The sequence below is a fragment of the Crinia signifera genome, chromosome 7 (genome assembly GCF_055691185.1).
Source record: "Crinia signifera chromosome 7, ASM5569118v1, whole genome shotgun sequence".
NCBI lineage: Eukaryota > Metazoa > Chordata > Amphibia > Anura > Myobatrachidae > Crinia > Crinia signifera.
The window spans coordinates 104,328,176-104,355,835 of NC_139223.1; the positions used below are offsets into that span (position 1 = coordinate 104,328,176).

At 43.7% G+C, this 27,660-nt stretch overlaps 1 protein-coding gene across 6 annotated transcripts in view; it reads right to left on the reverse strand.

The window, feature by feature from the left end:
* SLC29A4 (solute carrier family 29 member 4) overlaps nucleotides 1-27,660 on the reverse strand; it is a 243,524-nt gene that overhangs the window by 109,325 nt on the left and 106,539 nt on the right. For all 6 annotated transcript variants that reach the window (XM_083153582.1, XM_083153583.1, XM_083153580.1 and 3 more), the window contains one exon: nucleotides 7,146-7,274. In XM_083153582.1, the coding sequence (XP_083009708.1) occupies nucleotides 7,146-7,274 (129 nt within the window). The remainder of the gene's footprint in view (nucleotides 1-7,145; nucleotides 7,275-27,660) is intronic.

Sequence of the window (27,660 nt, forward strand, 5' to 3'; positions counted from 1 at the left end):
AGAATGTTACGGACATGTTCAACCCACCTAATTTTCACCTGACGTTTGGTCTTCCCTATATACGATAAGTTACAGGTGCATACGATGGTATATATAACATAATTGGTGTGGCAAGTAATGAAGTCTCTGATCTCTACGGTGCTGTCATTAATTTCAAACTTAGTGACTTTCGGTAGTGGAGATTTGTAAGACTTGCACATCCTGCAGTCTCCACACCTGTAGAAGCCCTTATTTCTTGGTAGAAATCTTTTGCCATCCATATGTAAAGCACTCGACACCAACCTATCTTTAATCGTTGGTGCCCTTTTGTAAATAAACATAGGTTTGGTGGGTAACGTTTTTTTTAAATCTCATTCTTTAAAAGAATACTCCAATATTTTTTGAATACTCCTTCAACTTGTCTGTGCCTCTTGTGGTAGCCTGTGTTAAATGCAATGGTGTAGTCTCTTTTTCCTTTATCCTTTTTTGGATTAGGATCTTTTTTTATTGCTAAAAGAGAACTCCTCTCGACCTCGCCCATTTGATCTGCTATATTCTGTAAGTTATTTTTGTCATACCCTTTGACAGCAAAATCCTCTACCATTTTCTTGGCTTGTTCTGTATATTTGATTTTGGTGGAGCAATTCCGTCTTAAACGGGTAAATTGCCCCTTTGGGACATTGTCAAGCCATGTGGTGAGGTGATTGCTGTTTTTCGGTATGTACGTGTTGCAGTCTGTGGGCTTATTAAATGTATACATTTCTATTTTATCATCTACAATCTCTATTGTCAAGTCCAAAAAGTGAACACTTTTTTGGCTAATTTCAAAGGTGAGTACAATGTTTGCATCATTATTATTAAGGTGGGTACAAAACTTTTGGAGATCATCCTCATTTCCCCGCCAAATAAAGAAAATGTCGTCGATATACCGCTACCAATGCACCAGGTCCGCGCTCCAGCCATGTCCAGTCCATACGTGGGACTCCTCCCACCTGGACATGAACAGATTCGCATAGCTGGGCGCAAACCTGGTGCCCATGGCGGTACCGACCAATTGTTTATAAAATAAACCATCAAAATTAAAATAATTATTTTCTAAGATAAACGAGATACCTTCTAGAATGAAACTTCTCATGTTTGTCTCTACATTATTACCTGCAAGGTTTTTTCAACAGCCTTTATGCCCTGATGGTGCGTAATAATAGTGTACAAAGATGACACATCTGCTGTTATTAGAAAGAAATTCTGACCCCATTGGACCTCTGTAAGGTGATTCAGAATATCCTTGGTATTTTTCAAATCTGACTTTTCAATGATCACTAGGGGCTGCAGTTGATGATCAATGTAGGCTGATAAATTGGCAGTGATTGAATTCGTTGCTGCCACAATGGGCCTGCCTGGAGGTTTTTCAGCATTTTGTGTACCTTCGGTAGAAGATATAGACAGGTACTGAGAAGTTTTCATTAATCAAAAATCTTTCACATTCTTATTGAAGGTTACCTCCTCAAAAGATCTATTTATAAACTCACAATAGGTTTTAAAAATATTGTTGGATGGGTCACCTTTCAGTTTTTTATATGTAATACCATCATTTAGTCGAGGGAAACCTTCATCCCTATATGATGCAAGGTCCATAATCACCACGCTGCCCCCCTTATCCGCTGGCTTGATAATTATATCCTTATTTTTCTGTAAGGACAAAAGTGATTCACGTTCACCCTTTGTAAGGTTATCAATGTGGTTGGGGGGCAGCATTTTACTATGTGTAGGGTTGAATGTGGACTTTTTCTTAAAAGGTTCTATCTCTGTGGAATTATCATCAGTTTTATCAAAAAATCTTTTAATAGATAGCTTTCTCACACATTTTTGTAAGTCCACATATACATCAAAATGATAGATGTCATTCATAGGGCAGAATTTCATACCTTTTTGTAAAACTTTTTTTTCTATTTCATTTAGAACATAAGAGCTAAGGTTAAAGATTTTTACACCTTTTTCTTCCATATAATCAGCCTGATCATTAGATTCATTACTAATCTTTTTCTTTATTCTCTTTCTCTTTTTCTTTTTCTTTCCTCCTCTTTAACCATGTTTGTGATTAAAAATTGATGTTCTAGTTTTTATTTTTTCTAAATGTCCCTCCTTCTCACTCTGCCTCTCTCTAAAAAAGGCTTCCTAGTTAAGGATGAGACATAATTATTCTCCTCTTGTTCATTGTTGAACCTATTGTATGACTCAAATGTCGGCCTAGGGTCCTGATTAGATTCCTCATTTTGAAAAAACCTCCATGGTTTGTGACTATAGTTCCATTGTCTGTTTTGACGATGGGTATAATTTCTAGGGGTGGTGTCATACCTCCTATTTCCATCGTGAGGTTTACCTCGCCAACTGGACCGCTGGTTCGAGGAGAAGTCCTCACGACGGGAATTTTCCCCTTCATTTTGATTTCTATAGTGGGACCCTCAACGTTTTTTGTATGGAGTTATATGAGGCTGAAATTCTCTATTAATTTTGTTGGGCCCTTTTGTTTGTTTCATTTTAGGATGGTTTTGGGTCTTATTGACCAGAGGGGCATGATTGGATATAATGATATCCTCACTCGTTTTTGTTTGGACTTCCAAATGATCTCTCCTGAATTTTTTTTATTTTTTAAGCATCAGATCCCTTTCATTCTTTTTAATTTTTTCAACTGTTTCGAGATTTTTGTATATATATATATATATATATATATATATATATATATATATATATATATATATGGCAGTACTAGGCACCATACAGGTAGATAAGGCAGTACTAGGCACAAGACAGGTAGATACACAGCAATACTAGTATATGTGCACCAGCAGAATTTATAATAATTAATTTTATTATTAGGTACTGCTTGGCACTCAGTGGAACACGTCAGTACACCAGCAGCATGGAATTATTTTTTACAGTCCCAAGCAGCACAAGTATTTTTTTTTTTATTAAATTATATATAGCAGTCTAGTATGTAGTTGTACTAGGTAGGTACACTTAATCAGTAACACTGCCAGTGGCAACAGTGGACTGAGTAAATAATACTGGCAACCTCTATTCACAGTATTCAGTGCAGGCAGCACCAGTGGACTATATATAATTAAATTAATTAAGTATTAATAATATAGCAGCCTAGTAGGTAGAGAAACTAAACTACTAGGTAGGTAGGCAGTAGCACTGGCAGTGGCCACCACAAAAGGTAGTTACACAGCACCAGTAGCAGACTATTATGCACCAGCAGAATTTATAATAATACATTTTATTATTAGGTACTGCTTGGCAGTGGCACACCTCAGTGCACCAGCAGCATGGAATTATTTTTTACAGTCACACGCAGCACAGGTATTATTTTTTAATTTGATTATATGTAGCAGCCTAGTATGTACTAGGTAGGTACACTTAGACAGTAGCACTGCCAGTGGCAACAGTGAACTGAGTAAATAATACTGGCAGATTCAGTGCAGGCAGCACCAGTGGACTATATATATATATATATATATATATATATATATATATATATATATATATATATATATAATATAATTAATTATTAATATAATATATATATAATATTACAGCACAGCACCAGAGGTAGGCCCCAGTACAGAGGAGACAGTAGTACTACAAGTACACAGTTAGACTGTCCTCCTTACTAGGAAGATCCCACCGTAAGCAGAGAGGAGAACAGAATACACAGCAGCACTGAGGGAGACAGCCCCAGCTAACAAAATAATTACAGCACAGCACACCAGAGGTAGACCGCACAGAGGAGACAGTAGTACTACAAGTACACAGTAAGACTTTCCTCCTTGCTAGGGTGATCCCACCCTAAGCAAAGAGAAGAACAGAGTACACAGCAGCACTGAGAGAGACAGCCCCAGCGAATAAAATATTGCGTTCAAGGTCAAGCTCAAGTTTAAGCCCCAGCAGCAGCACCAACACACACTCTCCCAACCCACTACTAGACTGGAGTGAAGATGGCGGGTGTGGCAGCCGCTATTTAAAGTCTCGCGAAATCCGGCGCCGGGCGATGATGTTCTGCCCACGCGGACGGACCCGAGTCAGGCGGGAATCTCAGAGTGCTGCTCGGAACCGAGCTAGGAATGATGACATCCGTGGGGGCTCGGATCTCTGGAATCTGAGTCTGCACATCTCTAGTTACTATGCAGCTTCTTTGAGTGCCCTGTCTATATATATATATATATATATATATATATATATATATATATATATATTATTCTAAACAAACCACTGGCCAGTAAACCTACATAAAACAAATAGGCACATAAAACAATATCATATTTTAATATCACTAGATTAGTAGGCTGTTAATATAAAATAATGAAAGGACTTCTGTCTTTTCCGGTTAATAATTTTGTTAATTCATTTCACAGTCATGTCTGTACTATTGTTAGAAAGCAGTAGTCCATTTGTGGTTACACTGTCAATATGTAAGTATGTGTTGCAATTATATATTGCCACTACTGCCTCACTGCGCTGAGGTCATGGGTTTGATACTGACAATGGCCATAATTGTGCAGAGTTTGTACATTCTCCCCGTGCTTGCGTGGGTTTACACTGGGATCTCCGGTTTCCTCCCACAATCCAAAAATATACAGGTAGGTTAATTGGCTCCCAACAAAATTAACCCTGGCATGAATGTGTGCGTATGTAGGTATATGTAGATATCCGCCCCTTCTACATCCGGAATCACTTCCTCCAAACTCTGCTCAGTTTCCTAGCAGCCTGCCGAATTAGCAAAGTGACTAGCGCTCCCTACGGTGCCCCTCATCGGAATCCCACCACAGGTCTGTGTACCGGCCTTGTGCTCATCGCTGCACCACGGTCTTGCAATTGTGCAGCCTCCAGCTAGCCTGTACTCCATCCCACAGCACCAGTTGTTTTTCATGCTGCCCTGCATCTGGCGGCCAGCTGCAGGTCTGACAACCGGCTACGGCATGTACTACTGTGCCCAGGGCCGGTGCAAGGCATGTAGATGCCCTAGGCAAAACTGCCCCAGCACTACGCACCCCCCCCCCCCCCCCATGTAATCTGAATAAACCAAACCCACGTCACGACGCCCCCCACATCCACAATAGTCACCACAGGGGGGAAATATACTGTACATATATCCACCTCCAATAATCCACTAATATCTGATACTGATACACACAAAAAAAAAATAAAAAAATATATATATAGTTAATAAAACCTTCTGTCAGTGCCTGTATAACTTATACAGAGGCACTGACTATGGCTCTGGTTAAAGGGGGGAGGTCAGCAGCAGCAGTACCCCGACCGGCACCCTCCTCCTGCAAGTGCACAGCAGCACCAGCATATCGCGCTCTCTAAGCTGATCATAGCAGCGCTGGCTGCGTCTCACCCTTCATTACCCACATCCCGCTTTCCACTGCCGGCGTCTCATCCTCAGCTGCCGGCATCTCATCCCCAGCCGCCGGCGTATCACTCCCTCTCCTTGGGCGCAGCAGTGCAGGCATCTCTCTGCGCTGTGGTGCGCTGCCAAAGCAGCTGCCTTCAGCCGCGCTCACACGGAGCCCGCCCCAGACTCACAACGGCAGCAGCCCCCCAACCACTCCTGGGCCCGCCTCCGCCTCCCCCAGCACCAGTCCTCACTCGCCCGTACTCAGCCTTACCTATTAGCCTCCTCCGCAGCCAGCACTGGCTAGGGGCTGACTTGATTGCAGCGGCTCCCCTCAGCAACGGCTGTCCCACTGCTTAGTTCTTGCTCCTCGCCAGTCACCTCAACTCAATTGGCAGCGTGTGCTGGCGCCCTCTAGTGGCCGGCGCCCTAGGCAAATGCCTAAAGCTGCCTAGTGGTGGCGCTGGCCCTGACTGTGCCTCAGCATTCCAACAGGGTGGATTAATACCACTGCCCTGCATCAGCAGCTCCTGCACCTCTCTTTATCTATGGACACAGACCTTGGGATATTTGGTGAGCTTGCTGAGCAACTGTTGGCTCAAGTTACTTTCACTGTTGTTTAGCATTTGAGATGTTATGTATACCTATTTCAACTATGGCTGCTGACAACTAATATCTACTGCATGTCTGCTTACATGCTAATGAGGGAAACATCACTGCAAGTTTATAAACCCCTGCTTCTCTGGCATAAATTACTAACAAATACTGCCGACTGATTAACTAGAGGAGTTTGGCAAGTTATCATTATCTTCATTTTATTAGGAGGTGCACCATCAAAGGGGTGTGCCTAGCACCACCTATTGGGCATGTCTAACACCACCCATTGGGTTTGTCTAACACTGCCAATCAAGCATGTTTACCATCATCTATTGGCACTCACTACAAATAAAACATCTCTCAACCACACCATAATCTCCAGCCTATTTCAGTTTTAATCTTCTAATTACTGTGTAACAGTATATGCAAATAAAGTCAAAAACATATATGGATGACGCAGGTATGCAGTGATATGACAATGGTCTCTAGTACAAGTAACAATGCAAAAAAGTTTTTTGATCATTACAACATATAGTGATTACTATCATAGTACTCCTATATATGTTTTTTGATGTAACATATGTACGATTTAATTGAATGTTTTTCTTTTATAAAGTGATTTATCTTTCACTAAATCAATATGTCTTCTGCTTTTGTGAATAGTGTGAGACTTTCCTCAATGTCCTAATTTATGAAAAACAATACATGTAAGGTCAGCTTTGCCAACACCGAAACCTGACTCTGAATTAGAACCAAAACAAGAAGCACATCTTAGCTTATTATCTAATTAGCCACCCTCTCCAGCATATATTTATCTTACTCTGGAAAGTTGTCTCTCCTCTGCTGCACCATCTTCCCAGTGACATATTTGGAAAAACCGCACCATACATTGCAAGCAAAGATTATAGCACTGTGCCAAAGACTTTGCTTTCTAATGCACAAGAGCCCAAATATCAATGGGAAGAAGGTATTTCTGAAGTGGGTACCATTTGCCGGAGCCAGGTAATATACTGATTCTCCCCCCCCCCCCCCACACAAGGTAGAAAATGGCACCTCCTGTGACCATGCCCCCAAATATCCCATGCCCCTATAGTGTACATTACCACAGTAAACCTCTATAGTCCTGCATTTTACCATAGAAAATGTAGCTTGATTTTATATGACTTACCTGTGCATCCAAAGGCCACCACCCCAACAGCAAATAGATTAACGGCATAAGACTGTTTGACTGTAAAGAGATCAAGCCAGATATCGCAGATTCCAATAAAGATTAGCGGTCCCAGAGCAAGAAGATAGCCTGCAAATTAAATATTGACAGATATTCATTACTCCAACATTAACATATATGCAATAAAAAAATGACTGGCTGGAGGAAATGGTCAACAAACTTCTTGTGAAGGTGATTGAAGTGGAAAATAAATTAGGGGTAAAATTACTAAAGCGTATAAAAATGAAGAGAGGTTGCCCACACTATCATTTCTCTATTGCTTTTTAGAAAATGCCAAAAAATGTATTTTTTATTGATATATTTAGTTCTCAAGATCCATTCCCATATGTTAATATTTCTTATTCTATTCCAATATATATGTATATAACCTTGGTTCATTCGGTGGAGTTGCACCCAGGAATAAATTTACAGTCAAAAATGAAAAAGAAGAAAGTATTCCTACATGGAACACTTACTGGATCTATTCACCCAACATTCCTAATTTCTATCACTGGGACTAGGGGGCTGACTCGGTAAGCTGCGAGGGCAGCATCTTACCGAGGCCAGAGAGCCCTATCAAAATCCCCCCTTGCTGCTGATCCCCTCACAACCATGTGAGGGTATGTGGACTGAAGACACATCAACTCATATGTGCCTGCTGCTTGAGAAATGATTCCATGGTTGCCAAACATGGAGTCATTTCTCCTGGACTCGCAAATAAAAGTCAGTGGAAACATCATACGAGATCAGCCACCCGCCCCTGGCACAAATTGGCCAGACTGCATTCCCATCGGAATGCCCAGCATTTTCATGGGGATACCCATGAAACACTAGGCGTACCCATGGGCGACATCTGACTCTACTGCCACATGCCCCCAGCCTGCACCTCTTTGTGTGAATGGCTCGGCGACCCGCCAGCACTGGCTCCCCCAAGCTGCAGCGGGATCTGCTGAGTGATTGTTATGCCACTGTTTTTAGATGTGAGAATTCAGTTTGTGTCTGGGGATTTTGTTATAGATCTTTACATCAAGCCCATGTACTATTATGATATCCTCTATTACCATGGCTTTCATCCTATCAGGCTTAAGACTGGGTTACCATACTCGCAATATTTATGTGTCATATGAATTGTGAGTGACGAGGTTGAAGTCTCTAAACAATTTAACATTCTAACCAAGAAATTTTCTGACAGGGGGTACCCTCTTAAAGATCTAGTACAGCAAAGAAGCAAAGCCCTTAAAATGCCAAAAGATCAGTTGCTAAAACCCTGTAAGAAAAAAGAACATAAAAAATCTATTCCCTGGGTTAATCATTTCAATATAATTAGCAACATAGTCAGAAGGAGCCTTAATAAGAATTGGCCCATTGTATGTGTGGACTGTGACCTGGTAACATTGCAGGATAAAGTTATGCCTCAGGTATTTCGTAGTCAAGGCAGATGTGACCGAGGATCAAAGCTCCATAGGGGTGATTAAACCATGCAAGTGGGGCTGTTTTAAATGCCCAAATTGCATTAATTGTAATTACATGTTAAATGGTAATTCATTTAAATGCCAGAGAACAAGTAAAGACATCCTTATAAAGCATTTTGTATCTTGCAATTCTAAGTATGTTATTTTCTTGATATCATGCCAATGTAGCAAGTATTATGTGGACAAAACTGAAAGAAGTTTTAAAGAGTGCATGGTGCTCCACCAAAGTGCCATTGGGGAGCTTTAACAAAAGGTCACAGCAACCAGCCCGTAGTAAGGCACTTTTTGGAAGTGCAGCATTCATTAGTGACCTTGCTTTATCAGATAATTGATCATGTACCTGTGGGAATTCAGAGAGGTAACAGGGCAAACAGACACCGTCAGTTGGAGTCAAAATTGATATCTTTCCTTAAAACCTTGGCACCATTAGGCTTAAATGAGATGTTAAGACTTCGTGCTCTCTTGTAAAAGTGTTTTATCATTTGTTTTAAATTTGCTGTTCTTTGTTTGCATTGTTTTTGTATTCTGTTTTTATTGAATAGTAAATCAAATTTACATACATTTGGACAAAAGTCAAAAGTGGTAACAGTTAATGGATAAGAACCAAAAGTACAATAAAGCATGACGGTACATAAGACTATTTAATTTTTATAGGGGTGGGGAAAGAGGGGGATAAATAACTTGGGTAACGGGGGGTGTAGGGGGTATTTTAGTGAAGTGAGATGTCTGTTAGTCTATATGCAGTTGTTAGGACATGTCTGTGCTGCCTATAGCAAACTACCATATTTTGGGGGTATTACGTGAGATAGGAGGAGTAAAGAAGGGTTTCTTTAAATTCCAGCCAGGGTAGCCAGGTAGTTTGGAATTGAACACGTTTTTCTGTTACGAAGGTTATGATATCATCCATATCCATAAAGTGGTCTATTTTCTTGAACCAGTCCTTAATCGAGGGTATGCTCGGCAATCTCCACAAGGTTGGTATAATTGCCTTGGTTGCATTATTTAAATGTCGGAGTAGAGAGTATTTGTACTAGTTGATAGGTGCATTTGTCATATTCAGAATACAGAATATTGGGTCTTTTTGGGGGCGCTCCCTTCAATATGTGTTCAGAAATTTTAAACACTTCCCACCAGAAAGGGGAGATCAATGGGCACTGTCACCATATATGTAAAAAAGTTTCTGGGGCAGAGTTACATCTCCAACACTGGTTAGAGAGGCTGTGGTACATTTTGTGGAGGAGTGTGGGGATCTGGATAAGATCTTGTATAGATTTTCTAATGTTGAGAGGCTAAGGGAGCTTGCGTGGGTGTTTTGATAAATCGCTTCCCAGTCAATATGAGGAACTGTATCTTGTAATTCTCTTTCCCAAGAAGTCTGGAAGGCAGGGGATTGGGGAAATTGGTCTTCTATAAGAAAGGAGTATATCTGAGAGATAATGTGGGTGTGGGTGTGTGGGGAGATGCAGAGTTGTTCGAATTTGGTGAGGGCTCTCGAGATGGATGGCATTATATGTGTGGAGGAAATAAAATGCATGAGCTGGAGATACTTCCAAAATTCTGATTGTGGGAGGCTCCATAAGGATTGTATCTCTGAAAAGGTGCGTACCTTGTCCTGAAACACCATTTGGCCCATTCTAAAGATACCTATTTCTGCCCATAGTTGAAAGAGAAAACCTGGGATGAAATCTCTGTTAAAGAGAAAGGAGGTTAGGGGGATATCTTAGATGAGATCTGGGGGAGTGTTCTAGTTTTTTTCCAGATCATTAGGGTGGGAGAAACAGTAGGATGTACGTGGCCTCATCTGTATAAGGTTTTGAATTGATTGAAACCATAAAGGGGTGATATGAATGGAAACAGTTTGTAAGGTATACTGGGGCAGATGTATTAAGCCTTAACAAGAGATAAATGCAAGGGTGATAAGGAGAGATAAACGTCCAGCCAATCACCTGCTAACTGCCATGTTACAGGCTGTGTTTGAAAAAAGTCAGTAAGGAGCTGATAGGCTGGATGTTTATCTCTCCTTATCACACTTGAATTTATCTCTTGTTAAGGCTTAATACATCTTCCCCATAGTTACATAGTTACACAGTAGGTAAGGCTGAAAAAAGACTTGCGTCCATCTAGTTCAACCTGGTATAGATATCCATTGCTGATTTGGTAGGTTCTGATATTTTACAGACAGAATATATTTCTTATTTGTACCCATGGATGTTTTTATCCAGTAAATATTTGTCCAACTTTGCCTTGAGCCAGCCGTTACCACCTCTCTGGGAAGAGAGTTCCAGAGTTTGACTGTTCTGACCATAAAGAAATTCTTTCTACTAGCTGAATGAAATCTTTTTTTCTTCTAATCTATACTCATGTCTTAGTGTCCTAGATTATTTTCTAGTAGAAAAGAGGGTGTGTGACAGTTCCTTATATTGGCCCTTGATATATTTGTACATGTTGAGCATGTTTCCCCTTAAATGTCTCTTCTCCAGTGTAAATAGTCCCAGCTTGCTTAATCTCTCCTCGTAGCTTAAAGTCTCCATTCCCCTAATAAGCTTTGTTGCTCGCCTTTGGATTTTTTCTAATTCTATGATGTCCTTTTTTATAGTGTGGGGCCCAGAACTGCACTCCATACTCGAGGTGAGGTCTCACCAATGCCTTATACAGTGGCATAATTACCCTTGAGTCCCTAGTTTCCATTCCCTTCTTAATACATGCCAGAATTTTGTTGGCCTTTTTTGTAGCTACATTACAATGGGCACTACATCACAGTTTGCTGTCTCCTAGATCCTTTTCAAGTATGGAATTACCCAGTTCCTCTCCGCTAAGGTTGTAACTTGCACACTGGTTGTGTCTCCCAAGGTGCATAACCTTACATTTATCTACATTGAACCTCATCTTCCATTTTTTTGCCCACTCATCTAGAATTGCAAGATCATTTTGAAGCATGGTAACATCTTCTGATGATTTGATGACTTTGCTAAGTTTTGTATCGTCCGCAAAGATGGATACATTGCTGAGTAACCCTATCCCAATATCGTTAACAAAAATGTTAAACAGAATGGGCCCCAAAACCGAACCCTGGGGCACTCCACTTAGTACCGGTATCGTATCTGATACGGCACCATTCACAACCACTCTTTGTTCTCTATTACATAGCCAATTCCCTACCCATCTGCAGATATTTTCACCCAATCCTAGGTTCTCCAATTTATTAATCAATCTCTTGTGTGGGACAGTATCAAATGCTTTAGCGAAATCTAGGAAAATCACATCTACAGCATTTCCATTATCAAGGTTTTTGCTAACCTCTTCATAGAACCCTAGTAGATTAGTTTGGCATGAACGATTTTTCACGAACCCATGTTGGTTAGTACTGAGTAGACGGTGATGGTCTAAATATTCCTGGATACCATCCCTTAAAAATCCTTCAAATAGTTTACCCACAATTGATGTTAAACTAATGGGTCTGTAATTAGCGGGATCCTCCTTTTTTGAATATTGGCACTACCTCTGCTATTCTCCAATCTTTTGGTACTATACCTGACGATAGTGACTTGCTAAAGATATAATGTAGGGGGGTAGCTAGTTCATCCCTTAATTCCATTAATACCCTCGGATGAATCCCATCTGGCCCTGGTGATTTATTTGTTTTGAGTTTGCTTAGCCTCAGTACTATTTCCTTCGGCGTGAAATCCACAATGAGATCTGGCTTATTTGTCCCGTTTGTGGTAAATGTTCGTTCCACAGTCTGCTCTCCCTTAGTAAATACTGATGAGAAGAACTCATTTAACAGTTTTGCTTTTCCCTTGTCCTCAGTATTTTGGGTAGCGAATTAATTTCAATTACATTGATCCTCCCCAGCCAGGAAAGATGTAAGGATTTCCATTTTTGGAGATCAGAGTGAATAGTTATTAAAAGGGGGTAAAATTCAACTGGAATAGTTGGGGGAGATCATTTGAGAGCGTAAATCCCAGGTATTTCAGTTTACGGTCATGCCTAGTGAATGGGAATGAGGATTTTAAATTATTAACAGTATTTATGGGGGATCTTAAATTCAGGGCAATAGATTTGGAATAATTTACTTTGAAGTTAGAAAGATTGCCAAACTTATGGAATTGTTGTAGTAGGTTCGGGAGAGAGCTCAGTGGATTTGAAACCAGTGCCAGCAAATCATCGGCAAAAAGAGCCAATTTGTGTTCACGTCCTTTCAAAGAGAGACCCGTTATATTTGGGTTTGCTCGTATTGCCCTTGCTAACGCTTCTATGCATAGGACAAACAGCAATGGGGATAGGGGACATCCTTGTTGGGTGCCCTTGGAAATATTAAACGGCCTTGACAGGGAACCATTGGTCTTGATTTGTGCTGAGGGTGTGGCATATAGTGCCATAATTCTATGGAAACAGGTGTGACCTAGTCCTAAATGTCGCAAAATGCCAAACATGAAGCCCCAATCAACCCTGTCAAAGGCTTTTTCATGCATGGGTAAGGAAATAAGTTTGCGAGGTGTATTAAATTAATTGCCTTTGTGGTGTTGTCTTTAGCCTCGCGGCCTAGAAAAAAAAACACTTGGTCTCTGTGGATCAGTTGTGGCAATAGTGCCTTAAGTCTATTAGCGATGAGCTTGGCGTATAGCTTCAAATCCACGTTAAGCAGGGAGATTGGGTGGTAACTAGAGCATAAACTAGGGTCCTTGCCAGCCTTAGGGAGAACCATGATATGTGCTTCGAGGGATTGTCTTGAGAAGTGTTGTGTATCAGAAATGGCATTGAATGCATTTGTAAGCAGAGGGGCCAGCATCGTGCAGAATGTCTTGTCATAGGCAGCTGTAGAGCCATCTGGCCCTGGGTTTTTGCCGGATGAAGAGGCTTTAATAACGTTGGATACTTCATCAGTAGTGAATGGGGTGTCAAGAGAATCTACAGTCTCCTTGGGTATATCTGGAAAGTTCTAAGAGCGTAGATAGGAGGAGACTGCATTTTGGTGAACAGTGTCATTAAGTCGTCCTCCCTCTCCAAATAAATTATATAATATAGAGCAGTAGGAATGTCTCTGCGATTTTGGATGTGTCATTACCCTGATTATCTTTTATTGTGTGGATAAAGGTAATCACCCGTTGTTCGCGGAGTGCTTTTGCAAGTGATTTACCAGGTTTGTTGCCCGATTGGTAGTATCTACTGAGACATTTGCGGTAGGATAGTTTGATGTTGTCTGAGAGAAGTTTGTTGAGGGCTCCTCATGTTCAATAAGGTCACAGCGAAATAATGACTGCTTATGAGCTGTTTCAAGTGATTTGATTTTAGTTAATAGTTCCTCTTTTTTCAAGTTATTTTGTTTTTTAAGAGAAGTTCCAAGCTGAATGCAGTTGCCTCATAAGACACATTTATGGGCCTCCCAGATCATTTTTTTGGAAGTATCATCATTATCATTGGTAGCTATGTAACAGTCTAGGGCGGATTCTAGTTGGGATTTACACTGGGTGTCTTCCTCGATTGAGTTTGGGGGGAGGGTCAGTTTTAGGAAAACAGGGGCGTGGTCTGACCATGTGATCTGACCTATAGATGTGTCTGAGACAAGGTGTAAATGTCTGTGGCTGAGAAAGAGGTAGTCTATTCTCATATAGTTTTGGTGTATGGGAGAATAGTAAGTGTAGTCTAGTGGGAAGCGGTCATCTATTAGAATGAACTTAGGTCTACAGTCATTAGGTCGACCCCACTAGGTCGACTGGCAGGAAGGTCGACCTGACTTAAGGTCGACATGGGCCAAGGTCGACATGACTTAAGGTCGAATTTGCATAAAGGTCGACATGAGGAAGGTCGACTGGTCATAAGGTCGACATGGGTTTTTCACTGTTTTTTGAGCCGACATGTGCCGACAGGCGGTATTTCATGCCCTACCATCCACTAGGGCGTGGTGGGAGAATAAAATGGTGTGCCGAGCGCAGCGAGGCACCGTGCCCGAAGCATTGCGAGCGAAGCGAGCTATGCGAGGGTCCGATTCTCATTGCCAACTGTGTCCATGTCGACTGTGTCGACATTCGGATCAAAAAACAGTGAAAAACACATGTCCACCTTACGACCAGTCGACCTTCCTCATGTCGACCTTTATGCAAATTCGACCTTAAGTCATGTCGACCTTGGCCCATGTCGACCTTAAGTCAGGTCGACCTTCCTGCCAGTCGACCTAGTGGGGTCGACCTAATGACTGTAGACCTAAGTTCATTCTGACAGATGTCCCGATTCCAGTCTAGTTCGGAGGGATGTAACAGTCTCCATACATCCATTAGCTGGTGGTCATGCAGGGTGCGTCTTACTTTCCTATAGTCCTTCCCTGATTTCACCAGGGCCTTCCTAGATGAGTCTCGGAGGGGATCTAAGGTCCAATTCGTATCACCACCGAGCACTACTATTCCCTCCACTAGAGGCGCTACCTTATCCAAAGTTGAGGAGAGGAAAGATAGCTGTTTTGAATTGGGGGTGTAGATGTTAATTAGTGAGAAACGTTGGTTAAATATGCCACACTTAACCAGTAGGCCTCTCCCCGCTAACATTTTATGGCATGACACATTTAAAATAGAGAGATGTTTAGCTAATAGGATAGCCACACCAAGGCCCTTATTCTAGTTGATTCAGACGGATGCATATTTCGGACAGGAACCGAGAGTTCTTAGCCCCGTCTACTGTACGGATCGCTCACATGTCCAAAGACGCAGAGGGACATGGGGCATACGCATATGGTAATGAGCCCAAACAGCCCTTCACGCCCCTCTTCACCCCCTGCTCGGATGGTTCCTACAACCATTTTCTGCATGGACCTCACTCTGTGTTCAGACATGCAAGGCCTTCGCACATGCGCAGATACGCCTCTGCACATGCGCAAATACCAAACATCGGCTGTCCGACCACACACGGAGCCGACTCAATCAGAATAAGGGCCCAAGTGACTTGCCTGAGGGGTTGTCAGAGGTGAAAACATGAGGGTAGTAGTGGCATTTTAGTGAGGTGGTATTTCCGGATTTAAAGTGTGTTTCCTGGATAAATGCGATGTCTACCCTATCGTCTCTAATGCCGGCCACACATCAGAAAGATATCGTTCCAACCAGCCAACTTTTGGCTGGTTGGAATGATAATCTTTCTGGTGTGTGGGAGCAAACGATTATCAGCCGTTTGCTCCCACACGGGCAAAAACGCTGATAAATGGCCCAAAATGGTCGTTCCAACTAGCTGGGAAAAATCAAACCTGTTTGATTTTTCCCAGGTGATCTTCCTGTGGGGGAACTGTCCTCCAACTGCCCGATAAGTAGGTGGACACAAGTATCCCCTAGTGTCCGCCTACTTTACCTCTGCAGTCTTCAGCTGGGTCCGGGTGAGCCTGCGCTGCCGTCCATCCGTCCGTCCAGCACCATCTCTGCTGCAGCCCTGTCAATGAGACCACCGCATAGCACCACAAGCTGCCCTAGCAAAGATGAAGAGATCCTCGGCAGCATCCGTCGTGTGGTGGTCATCCCCCGGCAGCTTCCCCGTCCCCCTGCAGCTTTCCAGTACCTGCCGCCACCACCCCCATGCTGCACTAGCAGAGGGATACCCTCGGCAGCATCCCCAGCACCTAGTATAAGTATAATAATTGCAGTAATTCTACTTTTTTTTTTTTTTATGCAGTTCTATTTTATTTGTTAAAATATAAAACATAGTGTAATAATATAAGAATTTGACTGCATTTACTTAAAAATATAATAAAGTTCTATAACCATGACATGTAAAAAATATATTATAATTTTAATAAGTGGATATCGCACGATGCTTCTGTGATAAATACTTGGCGCTGCAGAAAAATAAATATTTATATTTGGGGTAAAACGGCAGGTTTTGGAGAGGTCTCCTGTACGGAGACCACCAGATCCCTGCACCCTCAGATGCGCCGGAGTCTGTGGGGATCTCCTGCTGTAGCAGCTGTAGTAGTAGTGTTGGGACATGAAGGCGCAGACTACAGTATATACAGTACACAGATATCTGGACTTCTCCAGAAATCAGCATTGAGATATACTCATCCCATACAATTATATACCGCCCAAAGTGTTATTTTGCATATGGTATATAATCACAGCGATTAAAAACCAATCATGGCTGTTCTGTATAAAATGCTTATAAAATACATATACTGCAATGCATGTCCATAATCATCCACTCCTGTCCTTACATTATAGCACATTATTGGGTAATTACCTTGGCATATAAAATAGGGCAGCATTACCATAGAATTAATCTAGCGCTTTATTGCTGAAATAAACCTCACCAGCTTCCCTGCAAAAGTATCTCCTAGCAAGATACTGGGAGCCGGGTTACATATGTCTATGCCACTCGTGGCACCCGCCCTCCCCCACTCGCAGCACCCGCCCTGCCCCCCTCCTCCACTCACGGCACCCTCCCTCAATTGTGGCAACCGCCCCACTTGCGGCACCCAACCCCCCCCCTTGCATAACTCAAACTCCCCCTCCCCCACTAGCAGCACACAGACCCCCACCCACCCTCAATAAACTCACCCTGGTGGTGGTGTCAGTGGGGGTAATGGTCTCCATGGTGGTGGTCCGGATCCCCCTCATCCATTGGAGCGAAGGAAATGGAGAAGAAAAAATTCAAAATGGCCACGGCCAGATGAAGAGCCAGAAGCACTGGGAAACAGTGGCCTTGCAAAAGAGGTTAAAAGGCCTCCGCCCCAGGTGAAGAACACAGATGAAGAGGCAGAAGCACTGGGAAGCAGTGGCCTTGCAAAAGAGCTTAAAAGGCTGCTGCCCCAGGTGAAGAACACAGATGTACCAGCCTTGTCCCTGCATTTTCTGGTGTGAGGGGGAAAGAAAACCACCCCTCCCACCCTTAAACCAGTTATCTCATTTAATCGGTTATATCTTCGGAACAAACTGATCCATTTACATGAGACAAGTATCATATTGAAGAACTTTTGAGTGGGCTTTGAATGATTTTGGTCCAGTGAAACTGGAATGTTTGGTTCCAGAGTAATCTGCTCTCAAAAAACATGAACAGCCATGAAATTACATTTCAAAAATAAAAAAATCTGTTTATCGATTGACCGATATGGACCAGCCTGGTATCATATTGAAGGCCCAGCGATTTGGAACTGAATGAGATCAACCACAGTGCTGTGATGCCAGGGGAGGAACTGGCAGCCGTCGGAACCGGGTGGGGGTCGGAATTAACGGGTCCCATATTATCCTGTGGGGAAAAACGTTACAGATTTGCCAGGCGATATCTCCGGTTCCCAGGGGGCTAGAGACACGGAGAAATGTGGGGTGGTTGCGCTAAGCAGTTAAGTTCAATAATGCATAGTTTAAAACATGGTTATTTATTACAATAAAAATAGAAAAATAAAATAAAATATCATTGAAAAGTATACAGTTTACACAAGATTTTGTTGGTGCACACTTATTATGCCTACGGCTTTAAAATAGTAATTAAAGAGTATGATTGCATATTAATAACATGTAAAAACTACAAGAGATTGGTGCTGCTGTATTTCGTAAATGGGGATGAAAGTCCCAAAAAGGTCACCTCAATTCAGTTGTGTCTTGTCCTCTTTTGGGCCCAAAAGGAAATGGTACCTTACTGTTCGGTTGGTGGTGGGATCGGATTGATATTCCACTGTATTAGCTCCGTGACAGGGGAAGGAGGGCGTGATGAAGGTCGTTCACGACTACTACAGCGACCTCTACTCCCCTAAGACTACACACACAGATGAGGCGGATAAGTTCCTGTCAGGTATCACTAACTCTATTGATCCTGCAGGTAAATCAGCCATGGACGCTCCCTTGGCGTTGGAGGAGGTGCTCTCTGCCGCTAAATCCTTTAGGCAGGGCAGGACTCCGGGCAGTGATGGTCTCCCAGCAGAGCTTTATGTTGCGCTGTGGGATCTCATTGGCCCGGACCTGCTCGAGCTGTACGAGGAGATGGTGGTGGAGGGCAAAATGCCTTCTTCGCTGAGGGAAGGAATGATCACGATCTTGTATAAGCGTAAGGGGGAGAGATGTGACCTGAAAAATTGGCGTCCCATCTCTCTTCTGAAGGTGGACTACAAAATCCTCGCCAAGGTACTGGCCAACCGGCTGAAGGCTGTCATTGGGCAGATCGTTCATCCAGACCAAACCTGCGCCATTCCCGGCCGCAGAATCGCAGACAGCCTTGCCCTCCTCAGAGACACGGTCCATTACGTGAAAGACCGTAATGTGTGCACAGCCCTGATCAGTCTTGATCAGGAAAAGGCCTTTGACCATGTCTCCCATGAGCTGATGGGCAAGGTACTGCGTAAATTTGGTCTTGGTGAGCTATTCTGTTCGTATGTTAACCTGATGTACCTTGACATTTACAGCTCGGTGTTGGTGAACGGCTGGAAGACTGACCCCTTTTCGGTTATGTCTGGGGTCAGACAAGGCTGCCCTCTTTCACCTCTTCTTTTTGTTTGTGTTATAGAGCTCTTCGCTGTATCCATCAGGCAAAATCAAGAGATCAGAGGGATCACCGCACCGGGTCCAGACCACCCAGAGGCCAAGTGTTCTCTGTACATGGATGACGTCACTGTGTTCTGCGCAGATCAGAGATCGGTGACGGCCCTCGTCCAGACCTGCGAAGACTTCGGCCGTGCTTCGGGAGCAAGGGTCAACCTTGGGAAGTCAGAGGCTATGCTCTTCGGAAAGTGGCACCTGTCGTCCTCCACTCCATTTCCATTCACGGTAAAGCCAGACCTCATCAAGATCCTTGGTGTCTGGTTCGGGGGAGATGGAGCGGCCCTGAAGTGCTGGGATGAAAGACTTGCGACAATGCGTCAGAAATTGGGATTGTGGAGTCTCAGAGACCTTACCATCGAAGGGAAAACACTTGTGCTGCGGAATGAGATTCTTCCTGTTCTTCAGTACACTGCCCAGGCCTGGCCTCCTCTGGCCACGATCTGCAAGGCCATCACACAGGCCGTTTTCCACTTCATCTGGGGCTCCAAAATGGACAGAGTCAAGCGGATTGTTATGTACAAAGATCCCCTCAAAGGTGGCAAAGGCATTCCAGACATTCCAACTATGCTGAGAGCCTTCTTTGCATGTAACTGTATCCGCAGAACTTTGATTGACAATTGTGCCGGCTCTGCGGAGAACTCCATGTCCCGCTTCTTCCTCCTACCAATGTGGAGGACCCTTAAATGGGACAAGTGGGACAGCTCCATCCCTTACAACTGGACTACTCCATGGTTCTACCTGGATGTGTCCAAGTTTGTGAGGGAGCATCAACTGGAGGGATTGAAACCCGACTTGTGGAAACCTAAAACGGTCCACAAGCTCATCAGAGCCAAAGACGTCATGGAACCGATTTCACGGCTCCCTTCAGCAACTGACAAGTTTGTCTGGGAGTATGTGGCCTCCAAAAGGCTCACAAATAGACACAAAGACATGTCATGGATGGCCATTCAGGGGGGCTTGCCTCACCGGTCATTCATGCACTCCCGAAACTTGTGTAGGTATAGACATTGTCCCTGGTGCTTGGTGCATTAAGAAACCTCCATGCACATCTTCTGGGACTGCACCTACGCACAGTTGTTGTTGGATGCCCTAGAGACTGAATTCAAGGACTCCGTGCCCAGGAACTGTCTTTCATACCTTTCGGTATTGTATGGACTATTCCCGGGCACCCACACATATGGGGCAACCCAGGAAGCCTGGCGCCTTATAAACTGTGTTAAGGACGCTTTGTGGTTTGCCAGAAATCGACTCATATTGAGGAGGGAGAGAATGTCCGTTCAGGACTGCCGCAGGCTGGTTCACAGCCTGCTCAGAGACTATTCCATTCGGGATAGCCCTGAGGAGGAAGAGGACTAAACCCCTTTTCTTCTGGTCCTTTCCCCTTGTTTGGACTGTTTTATAAGACTTTGGGACCGTGGCCCCTTCCCCCTCACTTCACAATGTCTGTTGTTTTGTTGATGTATTTCTATTTATTGCCCTCCCCTTATATGTGTCTGTCTGGTCAATAAAGCTTCGGGCATGTGATTCCTCCTCCCTCACCCCCTACCCTCCACACCCATAGTCTTGTATACTGTTGTGTAAATGTTACCGTTAGAATGCATAGTGCATAGTATAGTCTATAGTGTGAGTTTATCTTGTACTGTATTTTATAATATGTACTATACTGTTTGCATGTGTACTGTGTTTTGGCTGTGCTGCGACACGGTATATGTGTGATATTTGTTATCGTCTGTTTTTTGCATTCTTTATGTACAATAAAGACCTGCTTTTTCAATCAAAAAAAAATTAGCTCCGTGATGGTTTTGAAACGGAGTCTCCCAAAAGATAGTTCGGGATGTGGGGTCCTGGTTCGGCAATATTAGAGAGGTGGCGTTCCTCCACAAAGATGTTGTTGCCCGTCCTAGGGTCCCGCACTCCAGAGGGTATTTTTGTGGTAGTCCCAGTAAGGATAAGGTTTTGAAATCTCTGTTGGTCGACACAAACTGAGGGTGACGGTAGAGTTAGCAAGCAGCTGAATGGGTGTACCAAATGTCCAACGCGTTTCGCTGCCCCTGCAGCTTTTTCAAGGTGTTTGCTAGGTACAGAATCTGGGTATAAATACCCTCAGTGATTGGGGTATTGTGCACATCTGTGTTAATTCAATCAAATTATCGGTTTCACAAAACATATTAAAAGTTAAGTCAGCATGAGTAGGAGATAGCTCTAGACATTTAGATACTTATAAAGTTAAAAAACGAGTATTGCAACCAATATAAAACTCACTTTTTGTCTAATATTGAAATGAGGTATTGCAGTTGCGTTTCCGGGCTTCCGGTGACGTACTTCCGGCTCAGGTGGAACGCAGGTGACCCGCACAGTCGCGTTCTGATATTAGTGAAAACGGAGTGTTAAACGCTCATTCGCAGCTGATTGTAGTATGCTGCAGCGTCTGTGGTTTATATATATTTCTTTTATGCCACATTAGCGTAATTGCTATTCTTCTGTGTGTTTAACACAAGGTAAAACTACGTGGTAACTTCCTGGTCACATGACCAAGAGGAAGATGTGTACAACCTTGCGTTCCATTGAGCAGGAAGCTCTACTAATTCTCTAGTGTTTTGTGCGTTTCACGAGACGCATGATAATTACACATAGCAGACAGAAAATATATAAGAAAATTATAAGAAAAATATAAGAAAAATACATTTTGCAGTGTATATCTCATTGTATTTATACACGTTACACTGCATGCAGAACAGTATTAAGGTTATATAGAGGAGATTTAAATTAACTCAAGGGTATTGAAGCATCATGAAAACAGTATATTTCAGATGGGTATAATACTAGAGGTATATACAAATAAAAATTATATATAAATATATATATTGTTGAGAGAGAGTACATAATCAATAAGTATAGATATAAATATGGATACATTTCCCCATAGGGTTCATAGTAAATTCCTTGTTATATAAAATACATATATGTGAATGCTTGTCTTCTAATTATTTTCACGAAAGCAGGAGTAATAAAGGAACAAGGTAATAGGTATAAAGAAATGAGAGTGAGAATGTGAATGAATGGATAGAGTTGGTTAAATAGATACCTAGAAAATAATGAAATAAGAAAATATACTAATATATAGAAAAATGAATGAAAAGGAGAATGCGAGAGTGTGAGGGGCAGTAGCGCACGCAGGGGGGGTTTCTGAGTACCCAGAAACCCCCCCAGGAGTCTAAGGGCCCTAGGCTGAAAGCAGAGGGTCCCCTCTTTCCATGGGTACAAGAATTTTAAAAATCGGCCCTTGGGAACCGGAGATATCAGACTTCAAAGCAGTGGTCCCCATCCAAGCCTGTTAATTGTTTTTCCCAGTCAGATATTTCAAAAAGTTCCAAAAGCTGGGACTCTCCCCCTTTGAAAGACATTAGTAGCTTGTCTCTACTGTTCCCAGAACCAGAGATATCAGCCTTCCAGCAGCTGGTTACTGCTCCAGCTCCACACACCTGGTATGTAGTGTTATATACTCGTTGGCAGATTGCTCTTCCTTCTGAACTCTGATCCCCTAGTCCCCAATACCATTTGGTAGGTGGGATTCTCTAGTTTTTAATTTCATTAAAATCTAAGAAATCTATTTTCAGGAACTGGAGATATCTGCAGTCAAGCAAGCTGTCCTCCCACCAGAAAATTATGAATAATAAGCCCACTCCACTATATATATTTATTATTATTATTATTTATATACATTTGGACTATCTATAATACTTTAACTGACCCGGCATATACTGGGTCACCTAAGTGTCCATCTCCGTGCTTTGCTCCGCCCCTCTGTAAACCCCCTTCTGAAAATCCTGCGTTTGCCCCTGAGGGTGGATGCATTTATATATGAGAGGAGATGATTCAAAATTATGGGCGTTCAAATGACTGTATTCAGTTCTACCGCCTCATTGAGGCCATCTGGATGGATGGTATTCATCTGAAACATCCAGAATACCTCTTGTCTGCAAAGTTTCTTGTATCTATCGCCCCCCCCCCCCCCTCCCCCGTGTTGTTGCTGGTATATGTTCAAGGGCCATAAGGCTGAGGCCTTCTGGTTTTTCTCCATGTGCCTCGGAGAAGTGTCTTGGTACACTGTGGTTTGCTAGTTGTTTACTAATATTCCTCCGATGTTCTAAAAAGCGGGTTTTGATCTTTCTGGTAGTTCTACCGATGTATCGGAGATTGCAGGGACAACATAGCATATAAATTACATACTCAGTGTTACAGTTTATAAATGTATTGATTTTTTGTTTTTTACCTTCGTTATTATAGATATGGTGGTTTGATTTCTTTTTAATATGTCCACATGTTATGCACCTGGTCCCTCCGCATCTAAAGAAACCCTGTGGTTTCTGGCTTAGCCATATATTATTGCTTTCCACTGGTGTATTTTCTTTTATAGTTTTAAGGCAACTTGGAGCAAGTACATTTTTTAATGTTTTGTTCCGTTTGAACACAAAGCGTGGGTTTGGTGGTAGGACATCAATGAGAAGTGAGTCCTGTTTGAGAATATTATAGTTTTTGCCCACTATTTTGCGAATTTGGTTTGAATGGCTGTTATAGGTAGAAATAAAGGTCAATTGGTTTCTGGGGTTCATTTCCTCTTTATCATCTTTTTTATTCTCCAAGTTATTGATTAAGTCCCCTCTATTCTTAGTGACTACTTCCTGATAGGCCTGATCTAACAGTTTTCTGGGGTAGTCTCTTTGAAGAAATACCTGTGTCACTTCAGTGGCTTGTTTTTAAAAAATTTCAAAGTCAGAGCAATTTCTATACAGTCTCAACAATTGGCCCTTTGGGATGCCCTTCTTCCACGGAGGGTAATGTGCGCTGCTGTAATGGAAGTAGGCATTAGAGCCGACTTCTTTAATATGGTTCGAGGTGGTAATTTTATCTCTAGAGACACTGAGCTGAGCTTGTTGGAAAGCCCTGGTCCTCAGCTACAAAAATGCGCCCCCCCCCCACCTGCTGAATCTGCCAATGCCTGTATGTGGCTATATTCCCCACATGCGGTGCAGGAGAGTGCTTCAGCCAGCTACGTACTGTACAGCTTGGGAGGAGCTGTGTGCAGCATCTCCCCCTAGTGTCAGTCGGCTGCCAACTCAGTCTCTGTGTGAGAAGAGAAGGCAGCTTCCCTGCCTCTGCTCCTCTGTCAGTGGGCAGCAGGAGACAATGGAGAAGCGCCCCCTGAAGACCAAAAACCCGGCGGCAGCTGACTCCATTGCCTCCTGCAGTTCCTCCACTGATATAGGTCTTAATGCATCGTGTGATTCCATATCTTTCGGTATACCAATCTCTGGTAATCATATATAGGTTGAGTATCCCTTATCCAAAGATCCGTTATCCAAATTATTCCGAAAACCATCCAGAAAGTGGAAATAACTGTTTACTTGCTAAAAAGCGCTACTGGGACATCTGTAACAGTGCTACTGAGGACATGATATGTAAATGGCACTAAATATGTGCAAGAAAATGATTGCTTGGCATTCAAATTCAGTATCAGAGTTTTGGAACCTTGTTTTATGCACAAATAAAATATATTTGTGCGTATTTCATGTATTTGATGAAAAAAATATTGGTACTCTTTACCTAGAAGGGCGCCCATCGCGGGCATCGCATGCACTAAAAAATCGCATGCGATGCGACCGACGTGATGACCGCGATTTCCCATAGGGAACAATGTTAAATGTCCCAATTGACCCGATTTTCCATAGGAAACAGTGTTAAATGGCCCACAGAGGCTAAATAGGCACCCTGAAGTGTGAAATGGCCCCCACAATTGTTAACGCCACCCCACGATCAACGTCAACCCGAAGCGTGGGGAGAGCAGCGAGCCCGCGAGGGGCGGCGGTACGCGTCCTACGACCTTTTCATACCCCCACTATCCACATCGGCGTGGAGTTGAGAATAGAAAGTGTGGCGAGCGTAGCGAGCCACCGAGCCCGAAGCGTACAAATACGGCGTGGGGTCCCCCCTCCTGGGAATAACCAGCCCCGGGCTCATTGAGCCGGACCTGGTTCCAAAAATACGGGGGACAAAAAACATTCTGAAACCAGCCCGCGGTGTCATGCCACAGCCGGGGGACACTTTTTACATAAGGTCCCCCAGCTGGTCTGCCTTGGACGGGGTACCTGAAGGAGTGGGGACCCCCCCAATAAATGGGTCCCCCCCACAGGCTTCACCTGTCCAGGGCTGAATCCCGGGGCTGTCACCGGCGTCCGTGGCCAGTGGACGCCGGCCTGATAGGGTAAAAACTCACATACGTAACATTACTTTATCCAGGAGAACTACAAGTGCCAGCAGACCTCCCCCGCATGCTGGAACTTGGAGAACCACAAGTCCCAGCATGCGGGACATTAATGTGCCAGCTGGGACTTGTAGTCCACCAGTGAAAAGAATGTTAAAATAAAACACACACACACAGAAAAGTAGAACTTTATTTCACACACACACACACACCTCACTTTTGCACCAATATATTTACCAATCCAGGCTCCAGCGCTGGTCTGTCTGCAGCATCGCCGGCTCACCCCGCACTGACAGCGGGGTGAAGCAGCTTGCTGCGGCGCAGGTAACAGCCTCTGTAGCGCTGTCCCAGCGCTACAGAGGCTGATAGCGGGATTGGCCGATGCGTCTCCATGGAGACGCATAGCTCAGCCCTGATTGGATGGCGGATGGAGGGAACATCCAAGCATCTTACTTGCGCGTGTGTCATATTGCTATGTTGATGGGTGACGGGGTGTACCTTGGTGCAGGTTTCAGGGGTTAGTGCAGGCTTCGGGTGCAGGGAGCGGTAAAGCAGAGCTGGCAGAGCTCTGTAGTCTGGTGCTATTCAATTATAATCGGCAAGAGCATGTAGAATAATCCAATTCCCTTTCATGAGGAGTCTCCTTCCATACATAACTGTACCTCTCCTCTGTGAGAAAATTAAGGCTTTATGTATCCTCCATCAGGGGCTTTCATCAACTTATATCATGGCAAATGTGATACTGTTCACATACACAATATTATTATAAACAAAACAAAAAACAATACAAGAGGTGCAAATAATTTCAGGGTACCACACTAGAACTCTCAATTACGGGAGTGCAGGCAAGCAGAATGGCGCCAGAGCTGCATAGGAAGAGGGGCCGTTGCCAGCCTGCAGGCCAAACAGTGGTAAGGTATGCCCAGGGTTACCGACTTTTAAATGCTCCTCTCCGGGAGAAGCCTGGAGAGGAGACTTTCCTTTCCCGATCGGGGGGCAGGGCTTGACTGTGACGTCATTAAGCCCCACGATTCGGGGGGCTCAGGGGGGTCCCCCAGATTCCGGGAGGGTTGCCCACCCTTCCGGGGGGCCGGGAGGGGGACCCGATTTTCGGCAGACTCCCGGGAATTCCGGGAGGGTCGGTAACCCTGGGTATGCCTGTCCTTCCTTTCATACTTAAACAGCAGGGCAGCCAGTCAGGAGAGCAGGGGAAGGTCTGGCCAGGAAGGCAAAGGCATGGCAACATTCAGTCAGGCAGCACCAGGGCTGTCTGGCAACTTTCAGCCTGTGTGGCAAACACAAATTAGTGGCCCTTGCGCAATGCAAAAAAAATGAGGTGCAAATGTAGTTATAAACCTACTGTTAGTGGTGTAATTTATGTTATGTGGGTGTGACTTAAATAAGCAGTTACAATAGAAAAAATAAGTATGACAATAAGCCATAACAAATATAATAAGGAGGTTGTTCCGCACGGACGCCCAGCCCACCCCCCTCGCACGTAGCGGTCCCCCGCAGGCATGCAAATGGATGGTTTGCATAATCATCCATTCACAGCCTTGCGTGCAGTGACAAAAATCATTCGATGGTCGCCGTCCATCTGATGATTTTGGAAGCGCTCGCAGATCTGAAACACCTCTGTAATGTCTCTAATCTGCAGAGACCCTGTGCGGGAAATGGGTGGGTAGCTGACATCTGCTGACATCAGCTGTCTGCCCCCTGCACCTACGTCATCGGGGAATTACCATGAGAATGGCCAGTGTTTTCATGGGAATGCCCATGAAACACTGGGCGTATCCCTGGGCCCGCCACCCCACACCCCCTGACCACACTGTTGTGTGCAAGCACCTGGCAAGTAATCTATTCGCCGTGGACACTTGCACACAGCAGCAGCACATGAGCATGAATAACTATGCGCATGCACAATCGCAAAAAATCAGGGACCGATTAAACCTGAATAAGGTCCTAAGTATAAGTCTCCTCCAACAAAGCAGAGACTATTGTATTGTACTCTATAAAAGAAAGATAGGATTTTATGGGTGTGGATCATTAGGTCACCAGCATGTTGGTCAACAGTCATTAGGTCGACACCATTAGGTCAACATGCATTTAGGTCGACATTAGTCTAGGTCCACATGCAGGAAGATCGACATGAGTCTAGGTCGACATGGGTTAGGTCGAAAGGGTCATTAGGTCGACAGACAAAAGGTAAACATGGGGTCTTTCAAAAAATGTTGTTCTGA